General features: G+C 44.2%; 1 protein-coding gene across 2 annotated transcripts in view; it reads left to right on the forward strand.

Annotated features, from left to right (window-relative positions):
• The first annotated feature begins 1783 nt into the window (after positions 1–1783).
• The window catches only part of UPK1B (uroplakin 1B), a 29457-nt gene continuing 11219 nt past the window's right edge, over positions 1784–20021 (forward strand). Inside the window, exons 1-4 of one of the 2 annotated variants that reach the window (XM_010845363.1) lie at positions 1784–1887; positions 15711–15798; positions 17057–17257; positions 19664–19738. In XM_010845363.1, the coding sequence (XP_010843665.1) occupies positions 15730–15798; positions 17057–17257; positions 19664–19738 (345 nt within the window). In that variant the 5' untranslated portion in view covers positions 1784–1887; positions 15711–15729. The remainder of the gene's footprint in view (positions 1888–15710; positions 15799–17056; positions 17258–19663; positions 19739–20021) is intronic. The other variant, XM_010845364.1, reaches the window with a different exon arrangement.

Raw genomic sequence — 20021 nt, forward strand, 5'->3', positions numbered from 1 at the left:
GAAGCCTGGCGTTCTGCAGTCCATGGGGTCACCAAGAGTTGGACATGACTGAGTGGCTGAACTGAACTGAACTGAATCTGTTTTGAAAAGATTCATGTTTTCTCCCCATAGAATCCTAGAAATAGAACATACATTGCCTAAGATATAAATGGAAACATATGTCCTTGTCTGTATCCTTGCTACTTTACCACAAAGATTTCCAAAGAACACATTTTTAATAATTTACATATTTCTCTGTAACGTAGATCATTTATAAATATATGAGCTACCAAGAAGTCATTCATATCACATCATCCATATAAAATCCTGGTATATTTAATTTCTAACTTTTTTTAATCTTTTTCTTTCTAACTTTTAAATTCACTTACACATATACATACTTTAAAAAAAAGTGTGTTGAATTGTACAAACTATTTTGTAACATGATTTTTTCATTTGTAGTACTTAGGAAGTATTTGGCACTTCATAAGTTCTTGATACATATTTATATAAATAAATATTGAATAACTGAACATATTTCCATGTAATGAAGTGGTTTTCTGTAACCTCATTTTTCCTATCACAATTGCATAGAATTCCACTGTGTGAAAAATTTTCTCCCGAACCAGGCCCTGCAGAGCTGAGGAGAAATAAGTCATGTGATTGACACAGAGATGCCCCGTGCAGGCACCTTTGAGGGGGAACATGCTGCCCAGCTCCTGAGAGTACCACAGCTCGTGCCTCCCCTGCCCACCCACTTCAGGGACAGCCTTTTGCTATAAAAAGCCACATTCCTAGGGCAACCTGTGTCTAAGGACTGATTATAAAGGGAACCAAGTCAGAGCGACTGTAACAGGGCATCTTCCTCCAGAGTTTCCTGGGGCTGTCCCACCTGCATGGCAGATGGACCTCCTCTCCACCCAACCTTGTTTCTTCCCTCTCCCTTCTCTCTTCCCTGGGTATTTACTCACTAATAAATATACTGCACCCTGTACTCAGTCTCCAAGTCTGTTCCTGCAAAACTTAACCTGTTAGAAGGATGGTCCTGGCCCACGAGAACCCCAAAAATCTATCGATTAAGGCACTGAGTAAATCCTAACATGAGTGCCATGACCCATCACTCACACCAGGCTAAACAAACTATGATGCATGTATCCATGGTGTGTTATGCAACCACTGAAATAAACATCTTCTTCAGACATTGTATGACACGTGGCTCCAGAGGAAAGGAGGAAAGAAAAAGGGAAGGGGAGAGAAGGAATGGAGAAATTAATTGGATAACATGGGATGATTGATTGAGCCCTTTCTCTATCTCTCAACCTCTTTGTTTCCAGGTCTCCTGGCCCTTATCAGTCTTTGGACCAACTCAGTGTGGCGTTCCTTGGGCAATTCTTATCCCCATAGACATAGCATCTGGAAGTTACAGAAATTGAAACTAGACATGACCCTGGACACATAAATGTGTACCAGCATGACTGAACAGTCAGGACAACAAAAAAGGCCTTTTTAATGCTCAAGAGCAGAATTAAGGATTAAATCACACTAATAAAAACAAAACAAATCAAAATCAAAACAGAAGCCCTGAGTGTGTGTTCAAGGAAGCCCAGACCTACGAGGAATCCAGACGTGTGATGAGATGAACCCTGTCCAGGTGCTTCCATCTGTCAGAATTACACATTCCAGAGCAGCAGAAATCTACTGGCTGAAAGTTTCCTGTTACTTCCGGCCCTAGAGAGGCAGGCTTAGGCAGCATCAGGCTCAGCCCATGTGAGATGCCTTCTCCCAATCACAGACCACCCTTCCCTGGTCCCAGAGGTTCAAAGGATTGGTGCGGGGTAGAAAAGCACCTCTGGCCAGAGCAGCGTGCAGAGAGCCGACACAGTACCAGGAGGAGGAGGAGAGGGTAAGGTGAGTAGACCCATTCCACTGTGCAGGGAAGATACCTGCACTCTTTGGGGCTGGGTTGCTTTCCTGGGAGGGGAGTGAGCTGTCTGCAAGGGAGAGGGGGAGAAGTTCATTTCCTGATGAATAGAGTCTGTCATTTTTTTTGTAAGTTAGGCTATTGTGGCTGTTCACAATATCTTTTACTTTAAACTGTACAACTGCTTTCTCAGCCCCTTTGATATGGTTCAGTTCTCAGAACTGAGATAAAGTTCTTCCGTCGGGTATTATTCACCCATCCTGATTTCCACCTCACATTTCCTCACAGAAAAACCAAGAAAAATCCGAGAACCCTGGGAAAACCTCCATCTCCTGACTAAATCTTAGATAGACAGGCACCTTTGTGGGCTTCCAGTTCCCCTGTAGAGTCAGAAAAGCAAAAGAAAAATTAGCCTAGCAGAAAGAAAGTTTCCCAGCCTTCTTGTCAGAAATCATTTGGTCTTGTCCATTCATAATGGGATTTGAGAGGCAATTTATTCACGTTTCTTCTCTGCAAACAGTTCTGCTTAATAAATGTTGAAACAGGTCAACAAATTAGCTTCATCTACACAATGTTATTTTTACATAACTTCTTTTCACTCTGCATCAGTTGGTGTTTCCATCAGGGTTTGCAGGTTGTATTTTATGTCCCAACAACACTTCCACACATAATACAGGTTAAAATTCAAATAATATGAGTACTACTCTACGTTTATGAACTTAAAACCCCACTTACAAATGGCTTTAAAGATACTTAAGACATTTTAAATTTTTATGAATTTTAATGTTTTTTTAATTAAAGAGCATGTTTATTGATGATGTTTTGCCTGAATAGAATTGCTAAGTACTACAGAAAGAACTCACTTAGATTGTATATAAATACATATTTCAGTTATGTATATAGCTTGAGTTATACAGTTTTCAAGCCTTGTAAGGAATTGTTTAGTTCTAGCAATTAACCTTTCTCCATGAGGAGAAGTATTTCTTATTTTGCTTTCTATTACAACAGAGTTTTTAGTTTAGTTTTTTGTTTGTTTGTTTTGCTTTCTGCAAAAAAAGGGCATAAAAATCAACTCAACTGGGAGTTTTTAGCTATCTTGAAAGATTCACAGGCTTGTAAATACAAAGGGGATCTTAGACACCATCTAGTCAAGAAAAGCAAATGAAATCTCAGAATTTCTTTTGGCCCCTCCTGCTTACATTCTTACCCAGGGCAAACAGTGGTCAATCCTAGAATATGCTTCACCCTGATGCTGGAATCTGGGCCTCATGGCCATGCAGGCTACCCACACCCCTGATGCATCACTGTTCCCTCACTGGTGCAGAGACCAAGTTCATGGGGAGGTACCTTAACCTCACCTCCCCCAAGGAATCTCCATAGTGTTCCTGCCCTGGGGTTGGGCATGCCACTCACATTGCCTGCACCCGAGGCCCTCAGTGGGCTGAGAACACCTGAGCCACTGCTTACAGCTTAGTGCTTGACTTCAGGTTGGAGAGTGACTCAGATCAGCACAGCAAGCATCAGGAGGCAAGAGCACACTGTCCCAAAGAACTCTTTGCAAAGATGGAAATGTTCTATACAGCAGCCGCTAACCACATATGGCTATTGAGCATTTGAAATGTGACTAGTGCAACATAAGGATTGAATTTTTTTTTAAACAGGTTTAACTTTATTCTTTTTTAAAAATTAATTTATTTAATTGGAGGCTAATTGCTTTACAATATTGTGGTGGTTTTTGCCATGGGTGTACATGTGTCCCACCATCCTGAATCCCCCTCCCAAGGATTGAATTTTAATTGAATTTAATTAGAATCTAAATAGCTTCATGTCTCTACTAGTTACTACATGAGTCAGAGCAGGTTTAGAGTTTTAAAGAAAGAAAAACTAAGGGATGCTCTGCGCAATGGGGGTCATGGCCATGAGAACAAGTTCCTTCTTTGATCACTTATCATTCCCAGGGACTCATCATACCCTAAATGTAAGCAGATCAGCAACTGTCCTGATATAATCTCCACAGACATCTTTATCCTCACCTCTGAGTCGTACAAGTGTCTGATCTAGTTCTCGGTTTCAGAATCTGGGCTAAGGCAATGGCCTATTGTCTATTTTGTCCTCTCCTATTTCTCTTTTTTTTTTTCTTTGTCAGCCCAAATTTCACTAACAGGAACTAAAGTGCAAGGTGTGGTTTGTGTGTTCTCTGGTCCAACAAACTTGGGTAAGGAAAAGAGGTAATGAACTTGAAAAAATGATCTCATGCTTGGTGGGTGAGTCTCTCTCCTTTTTCTCCTGCTTTGAAAATTGGTTTGTTTAGTGAGCAATGATTTTTAGACCTATTTTTCATTGTGTCTGGAAACATTAACACTGTGTAGATGAATAATTTTTAGAAGAAAACAAACTGCATGAAGACACAACGAAAAAAAAACGTAAAGAAAACTCCAGCCTCTTAAAAGAATCTGCACTTCTCAGAGCAAAGGAACTCCCAGGATGTTGTGCAATTGGAATAAATCATCATGGTGCCAGGCCACTGGGCAGTCTTCCACAGGGTGGGGCACACAGGGGCTTTACTATGTGTGGAAAATATTTTGAGGTGAACTGAGTACTTTCAGTCAGGGGCAATGTCATTTCTAAAGAGGACAGCAGCTACTCCATCCTCTGCCCACTGCCAATTCCACTTTCTAAAATTTACTCTATCCCATCTGCTTCCTTTACTGCTGCTGCTGCTGCTAAGTCGCTTCAGTCGTGTCCGACTCTGTGCGACCCCATAGATGGCCTCCTACCAGGCTCCTCTGTCCCTGGGATTCTCCAGGCAAGAACACTGAGTGGGTTGCCATTTCCTCCTCCAATGCATGAAAGTGAAAAGTGAAAGTGAAGTTGCTCAGTCGTGTCTGACTCTTAGCGACCTCATGGACTGCAGCCTACTAGGTTCCTCCATCCATGGGATTTTCCAGGCAAGAGTACTGGAGTGGGGTGCCTAGCCCTCCCAAATAACAAACAAAAAAAAAAGGGAAGGAAGAAAAAGAAAAAGTTCAAATATATTTGAGGGAAGCATTGCTTTGAAATAACTCAGGAAAGTTTCAGGAAACCCCCTATCTGAAAAAGCTCACCCATACTGGGAGCTAAGAGTGAAGTGGAGAGGGGCAGACACAGGCACAGTATCAGCAGTCAGTCTCTACCCACAGCCCCAAGCCCTTAGATCATGAGGGAGGAAGTTCATTTGTTCGGCTCTTCCCGCTCCTTGGGTCTCTTTCCCTCCCATGGTATCTTCCCTCTTCCTTCGGAAATTTGGAGACCGATTTCTACTCAAACCATTCACAATGAGGCATTGATATTGACGGCTTGTGAGGCTCACTGTCTGTCCCTCTTTTATATGTATTTGCATTCTAACCAGGAGCAAAGGAGTGATTCTCGATTTGTGGAAATTTGGAAATTAAGATGAAGAGTGAGAAAGACTTTGACTGGAGAGCAAGCGTAGAAAGTTCTCACCTTGTCAGCTTTGCTTATGTGACTCACCTTCTGGCAGGGCGTTAGGAGTTTCTCTCTTCGTTTTAAGGAAATACAAAGGGAGGCAGTATCTCCCTACCTTAGAATGAAGAAAGATCAGTGACAAATTTAATACAAAGTCCTGGTTTAAGAGTCAGGAGATCTGACTCAGATCTTGGCTCTGAAAATGACACATTAGTGATCTTGAACAAGTCGCTTTCCCTTAGCAGCTTTGGTTTCCTCGTCTGCACCATGACGGGACTGACTATAAAGCCTCTCGGTTTACAGCCAGAGCTGATACTGGATCATACTATCAAAGGGCACATAGCCAATAATGACCCTGGGATAAGTGACACCTTAATTTCTCCGCAATCACATACCTTCTCTGTAAGACAAAACTACTAAGAGTGTAGTCATTGACTCTAAAGTGTGTCACTGACCAAGTAATTTGAAAGTTTCTGATTTTGTTTCTTTAATGCAATTATTCATCAAATGACTTTTTTACATGTACAGCAATCTATTCGTTTTGGGGTTCAGAATTAACTTCTTAACAAAGGTGGGTAAAGAAAAGAAGTAACAAAAAAGAAAGAAAAACAGGAACAAGGTGTCAGCTTAGGCTGTCATGACAGAGGCTAGTAGGGAAGAAAAGCCCCCCACACACACATACACACAAGTGCACTGAACAGGACCCAGTGCGGGCTGCCCTTGAGAACTGTTTGATTGGGCAGAGAGAGGGAAGTAGGAAAGGAAGGATAATTCTGGGCATGGGTGCTTGAGGAAAGGAAAGGATTTTCAGCTGAGCTTCAGAAGATGGTAAAGAGTTCAAGAGGCAAAAATGAGACACCGCACAGAGGAGCAGAGGAAAGTGAGTGCGAGGCCATCCGGAACATGGTTGGTATGACTGAATACAAACTGAGGAGTTTGTGCTTTATCTCTTTGGTTGACCAGCCTCTCTTCCCTGGGCCACAAGGAGAATAAAATGATTGGGACTGGACAAAATCTACAGACACAGGCAAAGGGAAGTTATTAGTCTGTCTCTAAGAGCTGAAAAGCCAAAAAGGTCTCAAATTCAAGTGCAGCAGAGTAGGAGAGGAGAAATTTGGTTTTGCAGAGATTGGTGAACAGGAGAGGATGGATGGACAAGTAAAGCCATCTGGAATTAGGAAGCAAGAAGGAGCCTGCGGCTGAGCTTGTGCTGGGGTGGGGACTCCACCCCTCCCCATCCTGCTCCCACCCCCTCCTCTACCCCCACCTTGAACTGAGGATGCAGGGAGGCTTTGCAGGTGTTTAAGCAGGGGAGTAATAGAAAACCAGATTGTTTTAGGACAGTGCATCTCAAGACTAAGTGACTGGCACTTGTGCTGTGCTTAGTCCCTCAGTTGTGCCCAACTCTTTGCGACCCCATGGACTGTAGCCCTCCGGGCTCTTCTGTTCATGGGGATTCTCCAGCCCAGAATACTGGAGGGTTGCCATGCCCTCCTCCAGGGGATCTTCCCAACCCAGAGATCGAACTCAGGTTTCCTGCATTGCAGGCAGATTCTTTATCAACTGAGCTACTGGCTAAACCCAGCCCACTGTCTGCTTCGGTAAATGAAGCTTTATTGGCACAGAGCCGTGCTTATTCGTTTCTGTGCCCTAACTTGGTTGCATGTCATGGCTAGGCTGAGTCGTGACAGAGACATTATCACTACAAAGCCAAGAACAGTTATTATCTGTCCCTTAACAGAAGGTTCGCCAAGGTCTGCGTTGTTACTCCCTCAGTGTCTGTGTATTGTTATTGTTTCTTTGCTCAACCTTTGAGATGTCTTGATCCTGTGGCCCTGAAGACCGCAGCAGGCATCTGTCGTGACAAGGACATTGTCTGAGATGGCCGCAGGCCATCAAACCAGGGAGCTCTGAGCTTTGACATTGATGTCCCCCTCCCCCACCACCCTCTGTGGACAGTCTAGACCCAAGGTTTGCCAGATGTCCCAGCAGCATCCTTTACAGCAACCTTTCCCACCCGGGATCCCAGGTGTGTTTTCCCTAAGCCAGCCCCCCCGGCACCTGTTTGAACAATTTTGCCTCATCACATCTCCAGTTCTGGGACTATGGGAGCAGGATCACAGTGACAGCTTATGCCCGGTCACGCCTGGGACCCGGCTGCTGGTACAGGAGGAAGGCCCACTGAGCTGTGGAGAGGAGGTGTCTGGCTCAGGTAGAGCCATTGTAACATTGTAGCATTTAAAAAGAACAAGAGTAAAAGTCTTAACCTGGAGAGACGTTTGCACTGGGAGCACTCTCTCCTGTCTCCTGATGGAGGAAGCCCCAGGACCAGGGTCATTATTAGTTTTCTGGGTCCAAACAGCTGAAAACATAGGTGTCAACGTTTTACTGATAAAAAGCCCTATTACTTCCTCATCCCTCTTATGCTGCTGCTGCTGCTAAGTCGCTTCAGTTGTGTCCAACTCTGTGCAACCCCATAGACAGCAGCCCACCAGGCTCCCTTGTCCCTGGGATTCTCCAGGCAAGAACACTGGAGTGGGTTGCCATTGCCTTCTCCAGTGCATAAAAGTGAAAAGTGAAAGTGAAGTCGCTCAGTCGTGTCTGACTCTTAGCAACTCCATGGACTGCAGCCTACCAGGCTCCTCCGTCCATGGGATTTTCCAGGCAAGAGTACTGGAGTGGGGTGCCATTGCCTTCTCCGCATCCCTCTTATACTGTGCCAGAATTCTGGGGCAAGCCACACCCCAACCCAGGAGAGCACAGAGGCCCAGCCAGACAACTCCTGGAGGGAAGCCAAGGGTGGGCACAGCACAGGGATGTGTGTGGGGGAACCTGGGGGCTAGGTTCAGAGAAGTGGAACTCACCTGAACGGACAGCCAGCCCTCTGTCTGGAGCTTAGAAGTCATGTTAATCTTTGTGAAACACCACAACATGTTGATGTATTAGATTTAAAATAACTCAGTAAATCATGTTGGCCTAAGTTCATACTATAAACTAGATTTCAGCTAGGCAGGTGGTAGCGGGCACCCAAGATTTATGGAAAACTTTGTGGGAGGAAAATGCTTAAAATGACCAATTCTGATCGTTCATTTTTCTTCAGCTTAGGAAATGACTGCAATTATTCAATTTCGGCATCAAAGAAATGTCCCCCCAATAGGTGGAACATCTGTGTTCTGTAGGATGGTTTAAGAACCTCTGCTCTAGAAACTTCCCTCTGAAGGCAGTGTGTGGAAAGGAAACAGAAATGGGTGGATCCATCTGAGCCAGAAGTCAGGATCTGGAAGTGGGAACTGGAAAGAAAGGGTGAAATGTTCTCAGGAAATACCAGAAAATGATCGCATTTGTTTCTACCAAAACTATAAATTAGTTTAAATCAGGAGCATGCATCTTGCAGAGTTCTCCACAGAAATAAGAGCCAATAGGATATATATATAGGGGAAAAGATTTATTTTAAGGAATTGGCTTATATGGCTGGGATGGGGGTGGGGGGCTGACAAGTTTGAAATCTGCAGAGCAGACTAGCAGCCTGAAAATTCAGGTAAGCTGGTGTTGCAGTCTTGGGTCTGAAATCTGCAGACTGAAAACTTGTACAGGGTTTCTATGCTGCAATCTTGAGGCAGAATTGCTTCCTCTTTGGGAAACCTCAGTCTTTGTTTTTAAGCCCTTCAACTGATTGGATGAGGCCCACCCACATTATGGGAGGTAATCTGCTTTATGCAAAGGCAACTTATTTAACCATTAATTACATCTAAAAAATGTTATCACAGTGATACCTAGACTGGTATTATATTTGACCAAACAACTAGGCCCCATATCCTAATCAAAGTGAAAGTGTTAGTTCCTCAGTTGTGTCCAACTCTTTATGACCCCATGGAATGTAACTTGCCAGACTCCTCTGACCATGGGATTCTCCAGGCAAAAATACTGGAGCGAGTTGCCATTTCCTTCTCTGGGGCATCTTTCTGACCCAGGGATCAAACCCGGGTCTCCCACGTTGCAGGCAGATTTTTTATCATCTGAAGCACCAGGTAAGCCCTATCCTAATCAACTTAACACATAAAATTAATCATAGACGGGTATTCATTGTGGTACTTCCTTATGAGGCAGGCTGAGACAAAACTCAAGAAGTTTGTTAACTTTATAAGGCACAACTACTCCAGGCTACAGAGACCATCACAGTTTATATTCCTTATGTAGAAAAGGGCCCATTTGTCCCTCTCTTTTGGTTCTCTCTCCATGCCTGACCTCTATGGAAAGGTCAACAAATTCATAATGTCTTTTTAATTTTTTTAAAATAACCATTAGCAGGGCACTTATCAGAGTTTTTCTTTGTGCAATCTAAGTAAGTTTATTAGTTAACCCTTGTGCACAGGCATTTACAAGCCTTCCAAGAACTTCAAAAGATTAACCAGGTCTGATCCTTTTCTTTCATAGAAATCACATTGCCTTTGTTCTAAGTGATCCAGTAACACAACCCCTCCAAGAGGTTTCTCCAGCTAGTCTACTAGAGAAGTAAACTCACTTGCCACCATTTTCTAGGAGGCTTTCCTAGGAGTTTAGTTTCCTCTTGAGAGATTGTGTAATATCAGCCTACACATTAAACCAGGGTTTTCCAATGTCACTCCTGAGCACCTTCTAACTTCTTTGGTAACTGCATTTTGAGCAGTGATCTGCCTACATGTTTCTTTTCTATTAGTTCTAGAAATAGCAGTTTCCAACCAATTTGGGGCTAGCCTTGTGGTTAGGAAGTTTAGAGCTGAATAAGGGAAGCTTAGGCTCCCAACTTTTGCTTCAGCCAGATTTTGATCTGAGTTTGTATATGAGAGTTTCATACTGAAGTCATATTTTCATATTTCCTTTGAAAGTGTGGCTATTTGTTTTTAATTGAAATATACTTGATGTACATTATATAAGTTACATATGTATAATAATAGTGATTCACAATGTTTAAAGATTATACTCCACTTAGAGGTATAATAAAATATTGGCTGTATCCCCATGATGTACAATATATCCTTCTAGCTTATTTTATACCTAATACTTTGTACCTCCTAGGCCCCTCCTCCTCCCCACTGGTAACTACTAATTTGTTTTCTATATGTCTGTGAGTTTGCTTTTTGGTTATATTCACTAGTCTGCTGTAGTTTTTTAGATTTCACATATGCATGATATCATATTTGTCTTTCTCTTTCACTTAGCATAGCAACCTCCAAGTCCACCTGTGTCCTTGCAAATGGCAAAATTCTATTCTTTATCGATTACATCTTCTTTATCCATTCATCTGTTGATGGACACTAAGGTTGCTTCCATATCTTAGCAATTGTAAATCATGCTGCTGTGAACATAGAGGCACATTTACCTTTTTGAATAGTGGGGCTTTTTCTTTTTTTCAGAATATGCCCCAAAGTGAAATTGCTGAGTCATACGGTTTAGTTCAGTGTTTTGAGAAACCTTTCCACAGTGGCTGTACCAATTTAGATTCCCAACGTGCTTCTGTTTTAAAACAAAATTAAATCACTAGCTTTAGGTGCCTTAATCATTCACTGTTTGTTCTGGTCTGTCTGCTTCAAGAAACTGAGGCAAAGGTAAAGAAAATAAATATTGGTTGGGTAACTGATACTGTGTTAGAACTTCACCCATACACCCATGTAATTTTCATAGTAACCCTTTTAGTTAAGTCTTATGTTACCCTTTTAGAGAAAGCTCAAAAAGATTAAGTAATTACCAAAGGCCACAAAACCACTAAGTGGTAGAGCAAGATTCAAACCTAGATCTGACCGAAGCCCATGTTTTTCTCCTTCACTGAATCTCTTCTGCAGTAAAGGTCTAGGCCAACAACTTACTCATTTATTCTTCTCATTCAAATACACGTTTTAAAAATGCACTTCATATACTCTTTTACTGAGTAAAATAATTTATTAAGAGCCTACCACGTGTAAGGCACTGTGCCACATAGGACCTAAAAAGGCAAATAAAACAGGGTTCCCAGGGCCTTCTCTTGCTTTGGAGACTCTTGCAGTAAAAGTACAGGAAGCCCTTCCCAGGCTGACACTGGGAGGAAAGAACGCACAAGGGCAGCAGAACAGAGTACTCCCTGAGTCCCTTCTGTGTTAGAGAGGAAGCTGCGCCAGCACAGAGGAGGAAACTTGAGGGTCATCTCTGCATCACCTCGCAGTCTGGACCAGAGGCTCCAGAGCACCCCAGTGCCAGATGGTGTTAACCGTTGAGGAATGCCGGTGGAATGCACAGAGGGCCCCTCCCATATGGACGTGCAGTTTGGTACCTGACTCTGGCCATACCCCAAGCACATCCCGGAAGCTTTTTCCCTCTCCCAGTGAGCTCCCCACCCCCGACCATGATCTTTCCATGGAAAATAAAAAGGAGCTCACATGGGAGATGGGTAAGGCTTTCAGGACCCTCCAGCAGAGCAGCCCTTGAGCAAGGAGCAGGGGAAGGTGAAAGAGGATGCTTCACCCCCACTTAGAAGCCTCTGGTTGTAGCATCGGTAACCACTGAAACCTCCTTCCTAGGGTCCAGGAGTCACTGGTACATAAAGCAAAGACACAGCCCAATTATTATGCATAATTTCTAATGTTGGTAAACAGTCTTGGTGTTTACTGATCACTTCCCCATCTTTTATCTCAGTAATCACAACAATCCCACCAAACAACTTATATTCTACTCATTTTATATATGAGGATTGAATAGACACTGAGTCGCATTGCCCAGGGTTACACAGTAAGGACTGGGCAAGACTGAGTTTGAACCTTGGCTTTCTAACATCAAGTCTGGGATGCTTACCGTTAGACCACAGCCAGTAGATCACACTGTGAGCTGCTAGAAACCTACACTTGGCCCCCTAACTGCCACACCTCTTGACATTTGTGGCTGTTTGGAGGATGTAATAAATATTTTAGGTCTTCTAGACACCAACCTAGTCTAACTACAGGCGGCCATGGAGAGTCTATGAAATGCTGACTCTCACATTAACCTGCACGTTTGCACCTCTTACTTATAAAAATTTTGGTATCAAAGGGTGGGTGGGAGAGCTCCAGGTCTGGGATGCATCTAGACAGGTTTTCTAGAACAACTTATGGGTGCAGCCTTGGGTTTAGGGAAAATATGCAAAAATTAGTGCAGTGTTGAGGGGTTAAGGAGGCAAGAACTTAGAGAGGAGAGTGAAGAGAGACCTAGTGATTCTGACCTTTACAAGACAGGATCATCTGAGCAGGAAAATGTAGCATCTACCCTCTCCATTCCCGGATAGGCAAGACAACAACCCAGGTGTTTCTTTTCCTTCTCAAAGTGTCAGCCACATGGCAGATCTTTACAATCTGCCCTGAAAAGTGAATGATCTGGATCTGGGTTTGAGTCTCAGCTTTTGCATTTTCTAGCAACATGGCTTTGGGCAAAGCAATTAATCTCTTTCAGCCTCTTTTTTTTGCATCTGCTAAATGGCAAGAAAACAGCTTCTTCCCTAGATCCTCCAGGGGAGAATCAGCTCAGCTGATACCTAGATTTTAGCCCACTGGGACTCATGTCATGCTTCTGATCCCCAGAACTGTAAGATGAAACTGGGGTGTTCTTTGAGGTCACTAAGTCTTTGGTAATTTGTTACAACAGCAACAAGAAACAAACACAGATTTTGGTGAAAATCCCCATCTCTCAGGTCTGCTGAGAGGATGAACACAGAGTGCCAGTATGTGCTGAGGATATTACTAAGTGATCGCAACATGACGCTTTCACCATCGCTTTGTTCTTTTGTTTCATTATCTAAGTGATTAAGCGCTGCTGAAGGAGAAGTGAACTCGTAGTGGAAAAGGAGAAACATCTAGCGGGCAGCAAGCTGAGGGCATTCCCTGCCCATCCACACAGTCCTGCCCTCCTCAATCAGTCACCGGCCGGCTGCCTCCCTGACATCTCCTACCTCATGCTTGTCTCGATTTCTTCATTTCACTCTCCTTTTCCTCAAACCAAGCTCCCACCTGCCTCCTTCCTTCCTTTCTCCCACTCTGGTCCACATTTTCCCACCCTAATTTTGACTTGCCATTCTCCCACAAAGTATTCCTGGGTCTCTTCCCCTTCTTTAAAACTCTGTGTGGCAGAACTGTCTTTGGGATCTTGTGGGATATATTTAGGCCACTGGGGCCAGGTCCTTTGTTCAGGGTCCCATCAGCTCCCCCTCTTTCTTTGGAGACCTACCCGCCTTTTCCCTTATCCCCATAGCTCTACTTTCCTCCTTTATTCTATGGGGGTATAGTCATTTTTGCTTTGAATCCACATTGCTATCATCACACTTTAAATTCCTTAAAGGAACAAACTGCCTTCTTTCCATTCTTTAAGCCCAACTAATGACCACAACTAAGTTACCCCTGCAGATGGGTGCTGGGTGCTCACCAGGCTGCTTCTGGCCTCTCTGGACATTTACCCTTTACTCTCTATATGTACCTGTGTTGCCTGAACTACCTTTCACGGTCTATTTATCTGTGTCTAGTTTAGATGGTAACCCAACTGGTCAGGAGCAGTATCTGCACATTCCAGGGAGGGGCTTTATAACATGCTGAGCCGGCTACGTGAGTGAGGCTCCCGTATGGGGAGGTTGTGCATTAACTCCAGACTCTGGCTCCACTCTGTCTCAGGGCAACCGTCTCAGGGAAGAAATGACATTTCTAAGTCTGAAATGACATTTCCAACGGGAAAGAAATGAATGCCATTTCTAATCAGAAGCTCCGCATAGCAATCTTGTAACAACGGCCCCGTTTCTTCCATTCACTCAGCAAACTTTGATGACACTGGTGATTTCCGCCATGTGCCCCATTCTGAGCCAAAAAAAACACTCATAAATTTCAACTCCTTCAGTTTCTACCACTAGCCAAGTGAACAGGTAGGGGAAATATTTAGAGATGTTCAAGGTTACTTGGAAGGTTGTAGATACTTACATTAGAGTGTAACAAAGAAGTTACAATTTAGCAAGGTCTGAGTCAAATGGAAGGCTTGTTTCCCACGGATTCATGACACACTGGCTCATTTGTTATCTCCTGGGCTCTTCACTCTTCTAAGGCTCTACTCCCTGATCTTTCCTTTCCTTTTACCTGGAATGTCACTCCCACTTTCCTCCCACACCCACCCACATCTATTTGATGCACGGAAACCACACAGACCCTGTGAGCATTATCTCTTCCCTCCTCAAAACTCTGATGTTATTAAGATCTTATTACATGTGTTATAATGATTTGGGAACACAGCTTCCCTACTAAAGCCTGAAAGTCTATAATGCATCAATCTCCCTTATGTATCTTTGTATACCTCAAAATGCAAGTTGTGTCATATAATACATTTTGATTTAGAGCCTGAGTGCATGAAGTGGATAGTTAATTAATTTAATAAACAAAACACTGAAAGATGTGGATAGCTATAATTCCAGTGTAAAAGCGAAAATAAATCACCCAAACACTTACCCCGCATTCCTTCCAGAGAATCCTTACCGAGGGAGAGACCCATAAAGCGCTAGACACAGCATTAACCTCGTAAATACTTTCTGGGAGCCAAATGGGCTGAGAAGCAGCACTTGGGCTCTGGAGTCGTGTAGACCAAGCCTCCAGCCCAGCTCTTCCATTTACTGGCTGTAAGACCCCAGGGAACTTAATTTACCAATTTAAGCTTGAGTTTCTTCATCTGCAAAATGGAGCCTCCTCATCCTTTTTCTTTTTCTACCTAATTGGGTTATGAAAATCACATATGTGTATGTCAAGTCCTTAGCAGAGTACCACATAGAAGGAACAGTTAGCCCCTCTTTCTCCCACCGCCCCCCATTCCCCCGCTCAACGTGACAGAGTATTTTTAATTTCCCAGCTATATTTGAAGATAATAAGACCTCCTGAAAATAATGGTTTTTAACAGCTGCCCAGAGTCTAAATGGGAACCAATTGCCCACTCCACCCACATGTTTTTCCTTTGGGCTTCAGCTTGCCATGACCAAGGGCAGGAAGAACCATACCAGGGACCTCAGGGTGCTTCGTCACCACCTCAGGTCTGTCCTGGGTGACTTTGGGCCTCAGGTCATCACTCAGAAGAATGCAGTCTGTATGTTGCACATCTTAAAGAACTCCTAAAAGTTGATAATCAGACTCAGATCAGCTTTACCTTTTTTTTCTTCTTTATGAAATTACAGTGATTACTGAACATAGTAACGAAACCTCCTCCATTGCTAAACGACCGCCTGGCTTAGTTTGGGTGCTTCAGAACACAAGGAGGCACGTGGTGTGAGTGAGTTCTGCTGTGGGGCTGGCAGCAGTCTTTACTCCCTGCTCCTATCCAGTTGCAATGTTCTCGACTGTGTCCACAGCTTGGGGGAAATCCTGAAGATGGCCAAAGACGACTCCACTGTTCGTTGCTTCCAGGGCCTGCTGATTTTTGGAAATGTGATTATCGGTGTAAGTAATGAGTATTTTCCAGGAAATTCTGCTCTTTCTGTAATCATGATTTTAGATACAACAAAAGTGAGACTTTAAAGGAAAATAAAGAGATAGTGACTGGTTCCCTTCATCTTTTCTCCCTTTTAAGAAATGTATTAGTAAAACATGCTAGCTAGAATTTAACAATATGAATAATCCTATGTAACTATGTAATAGGGCTTCCTGGTGGCTCAGTAGTAAAGAATCTTTCTGCAGTACAGGAGACGCAGGAGACTTGGGTTCGATCCCTGGAGTTGGAAAGATCCCTTGGAGAAGGGCATGGCACCCCACTCCAGTATTTTTGCCTGGAGAATCCCATGGACAGAGGAGCCTGGTGGGCCATAGTCCACAGGGTCGCAATGAGTCAGACATGACTGAAGCAACTTAGCACGCACCCAACTATGTAATATATCAAAAAACCATGTGGAAAAAGAGAGAGATTTTCCTCCAGGCTTTAAACACCAGAATCTAAAAGGAGCCATGCCTACCATGGTTAGTGTCCAAGTATCCTCAACACACACATGGTGGTGTGTCTTTCCTTTCCCTCTTGGGTTTGATTTCCGTGGACTCTGCTATTGGGGGCAGGAGTCTGCATCTTCCTGTTCTGGTCACACGAAGGCCAGGACCAGGATGTGAGAGTAGCTCAATGGCCAGGCTGCATGGGCACAGTGAGGTGAGAGCTCTTAGGAGTCAGGATCGCTGGCTCTGGGCTCAACCCTGCCTGACTCTGCATGACTCTGGACAAGTCATTGTCTTTCTGGGCCAAGATCCTTCATCTATAAAATCCAGGGAGCAGGAAAGATAACCACCAAGGTTCCTTCCTCCACCAACATTGCCTGGTTCTCTGGCACTGATAAACACGACCTGGACCAGTTTAAGTATTTATTACAGTCCAAGAATTAGGGTGGTGGGCAGCGGGAATGTAAGTGAAAGATGATCTTCCTACAAGAAGTCATTGTTCGAGTGGTCCCATGCCCCCAAGAGTTTTATGGATGGTCTGAAATTGTCTGTGTCTCCTCCCAAAAGCTAAAGTAGAGAGAAATGTGGAAGGAGGCACGAAACCAATTCACAGGATGGAAGGAGCTGTTTGGTTGCCTGGCAGTGAGGAGTTTAAGTCAGCTGCTTACAGCCTATGCAGCGGGCAGAGTTAGTCCCTCCCAGCACTGCCCACTCCTCCATCCCTTTCCCAACGCTGCTCTCCTGGCCATCAGCCTGACTGAACCCCCTCTGCTCGCAGATGTGCGGCATTGCCCTGATGGCAGAGTGCATCTTCTTTGTATCAGACCAAAACAGCCTCTACCCACTGCTTGAAGCCACCAACAACGACGACATCTATGCAGCAGCCTGGATTGGCATGTTTGTTGGCATCTGCCTCTTCTGCCTCTCTGTCCTGGGCATCGTAGGCATCATGAAGTCCAACAGGAAAATTCTTCTGGTGGTAAGACCTGAAAACTCTGTACATTTGTTTCCTGGACCAATTTTGATGCACTGTTTCTCTTTCCCTGAGCACAATGCTTTGGTTTTCAGCGGGGTAGGTAGAAGCAGGTGCCAGCTGAGGGGTGAATAGAGGGGAAGACCCTCCCTGCATGTGGGGGCAAGGATGCTCTCCTGTATCACAAGTCCAGAAAAGTCCAGTACAGAGAGGCTGAAGGGGAGACACCTGGGGGGTCACCTACTAAGTACATTCTAGATCTTGGCTTCTCTGACTGGTGTCTGCATGTGCCCAGCAGATACAGCCAGGAGCTACACGGGCCAAAGGAGAGACAAAGTGAGAACTCAATGATCAGATTTTTTTCTCCTGAGAAAAAGTAGTTTAAAATCTTATTATAATAGTAATCAAGTGTTAATATATTAGGATATAAATCACAAAATATGCATAAAGTTTTAAGAGAAAACATGAGCCTCCTTAGACATTTTTGAGCTCAAGGCTGATGATTTTGTGGAATGGCCTACACTTCCCATCTCATGCATTCACTCTGCTTTTTAGGGACCCTGGAATCCCTTGCTGGGCTCCAGGTAGAGATGAGTTTCAGTTCCCACCTGCCTGCTGCTGCTGCTGCTAAGTCGCTTCAGTCGTGTCCGACTCTGTGCAACCCCAAAGACGGCAGCCCACCAGGCTCCGCCGTCCCTGGGATTCTCCAGGCAAGAACACTGGAGTGGGTTATCATTGCCTTCTCCTCCCACCTGCCTATGAAGGCTCTAATTCTGGGCATCCATAGGGAGGTTTCTGCCCCAAACTGCAGACAGCAGGCTGTGCCCTGACTTTGCAGGTGGAAGCAGATTTTCAGCCAGCCAGGCTAAGAACCCTCGGTACTAGGTCTAAACTTCCACTCCCTCTACCCATGTTCAGGACAGCAGTTTCTCACCCCAAGATGGGGCCCCACTTCCTACCCAGAAATATCTCTCTTAGCCAAAGGCTGCAGGACCTGAGTTCCATCTTCATGGAACAAGTCCAGCAAGCTAAGGTGCCTGTTGGTTTGCTTTTCCTGTGGACTAACATCATGCTGGTACCCAGGGAATGTAGAATATTTACATTTTCTGGGTCCTTAATGTGAGTTAGTCCCAGGGCAAAAGCACCCACATTTTCAGGGTGGGGAAAGGAACGCAGGGAAAGGTGTCCTTAGAGGTGAGCTTCAGCCACGTCCTGGTCTCACTCTGAGCCAGTCATGTGCGCACGGCACAGCTGGGAGCACCCTTGGCGATGCCTGGCAAGGAGACTGAGCCACACACCCTCCATGCGACTGAGGGGAAACACCTGTACCCTGTGTCTCCTTTCTGGAGCATCTCTAAGGGGGTTCTGAGCCTTTTTAAGGGGAGCAAGCAAAGCTCTCGACAAATAGCAAGGCAACAGCTATTACAGCAGGGGACACTGTCCTGGCACCTCTGAAGGGGCTCCTGCTGTTAACTGGGAGTGAAAAGTAGCCAAAGCCTTTTCCTGGGAGGAATGGTTAGGGCGGCAGAGGTCCAGCTCTGAGACCCTATCGCCCCTGACCAGGTAGGAAGAATGGTTTCCTCTGCGCCCCTCCCCAAAAGAACCCGAGGACAGTAAGCACTGTGCAAGGCTGAGGACGGCAAAGTCTCCAGCCCATATTCAGAAGTCATTTGTCCTTCAGTTATTCTCCAGGCACAAATAGGGGCAGTGCGCTGTGGAGGCATCATGAGCATACACACACCCCACCACACACACACACATACAACAAAACACACAATATGCTGTTTTACTCAACTGACCTGATGCAACTAGGGTGGGAGGTGAGAGAAGGTGCTATCAAGAAGATACATCAGTGGGTGTATCAGGCACTAGGTAGAACCTGTTCCTCTCTGATAAGACTGGACATTGTCAGGAGGCAGGATAAATGTTAAACATGGCCCTATTCAGCTTTTGTGTCCCCAGTAATCCTAAATCTTCAGTAAACCATAAAGATGTTCCCCAAAGAGAAGGAAGTTAGGAGGCTCTACCTAGTGTCTGATACACTAGGACTCTCTTGCCAGCCATTGAATGAACACACAGAAACACCAGCTCATTTTCTTGTGTGTTTTTCCCCAGTTTAAATGGAAATACAAGGTGCTGAACTGAGAAAGCTCTGTATTCAACAGTCTTCTATTCTCTGGGGAAAGAAGGGACTTGAGCTGATTAGAACCTAGTACCAAAAAAAAAAAAAAAAAGAACCTAGCACCAAGTCTGGCTCCAATCACTGTTCAGTGAGGGTTTGTTGAATAATTGTGTAAATGATTGCATAATTATATTTAGGCAAATGTGCTACAGAAAACATAATAATTATTTGTTTAAAAAAATTCTTTGGAAGTAGACAGAATTTTTTAATTCCATTTGTTTCCTTTCCAGTATTTCATCCTGATGTTTATTGTATATGCTTTTGAAGTGGCATCTTGTATCACAGCAGCAACACAACGAGACTTTGTGAGTACAGCCTCCCAAAGTGGAGCAGAAACGACTGTATGAGTCATCATTACCGTGATAATAATACAATAACTGACATGCATTAAGTCCTTACCCTGCACCAGGCATCGTAATATGCATATTCATAATAAATACATAATTCTTCTCCTCACAATAACCCTCTGAAATAGGTATTAACACTATTGTCATTTTATAGATAAAAAGAAAATGAGACTTAAAAAGTAATTTGTCCAAGGTTACACAGCTGGTAAATGAAAGAGAGGAATCCTGAGTCCAGGCCATG

Source organism: Bison bison, unplaced genomic scaffold, assembly GCF_000754665.1.
Source record: "Bison bison bison isolate TAMUID 2011002044 unplaced genomic scaffold, Bison_UMD1.0 scf7180017864215, whole genome shotgun sequence".
Classification (NCBI taxonomy): Eukaryota; Metazoa; Chordata; class Mammalia; order Artiodactyla; family Bovidae; genus Bison; species Bison bison.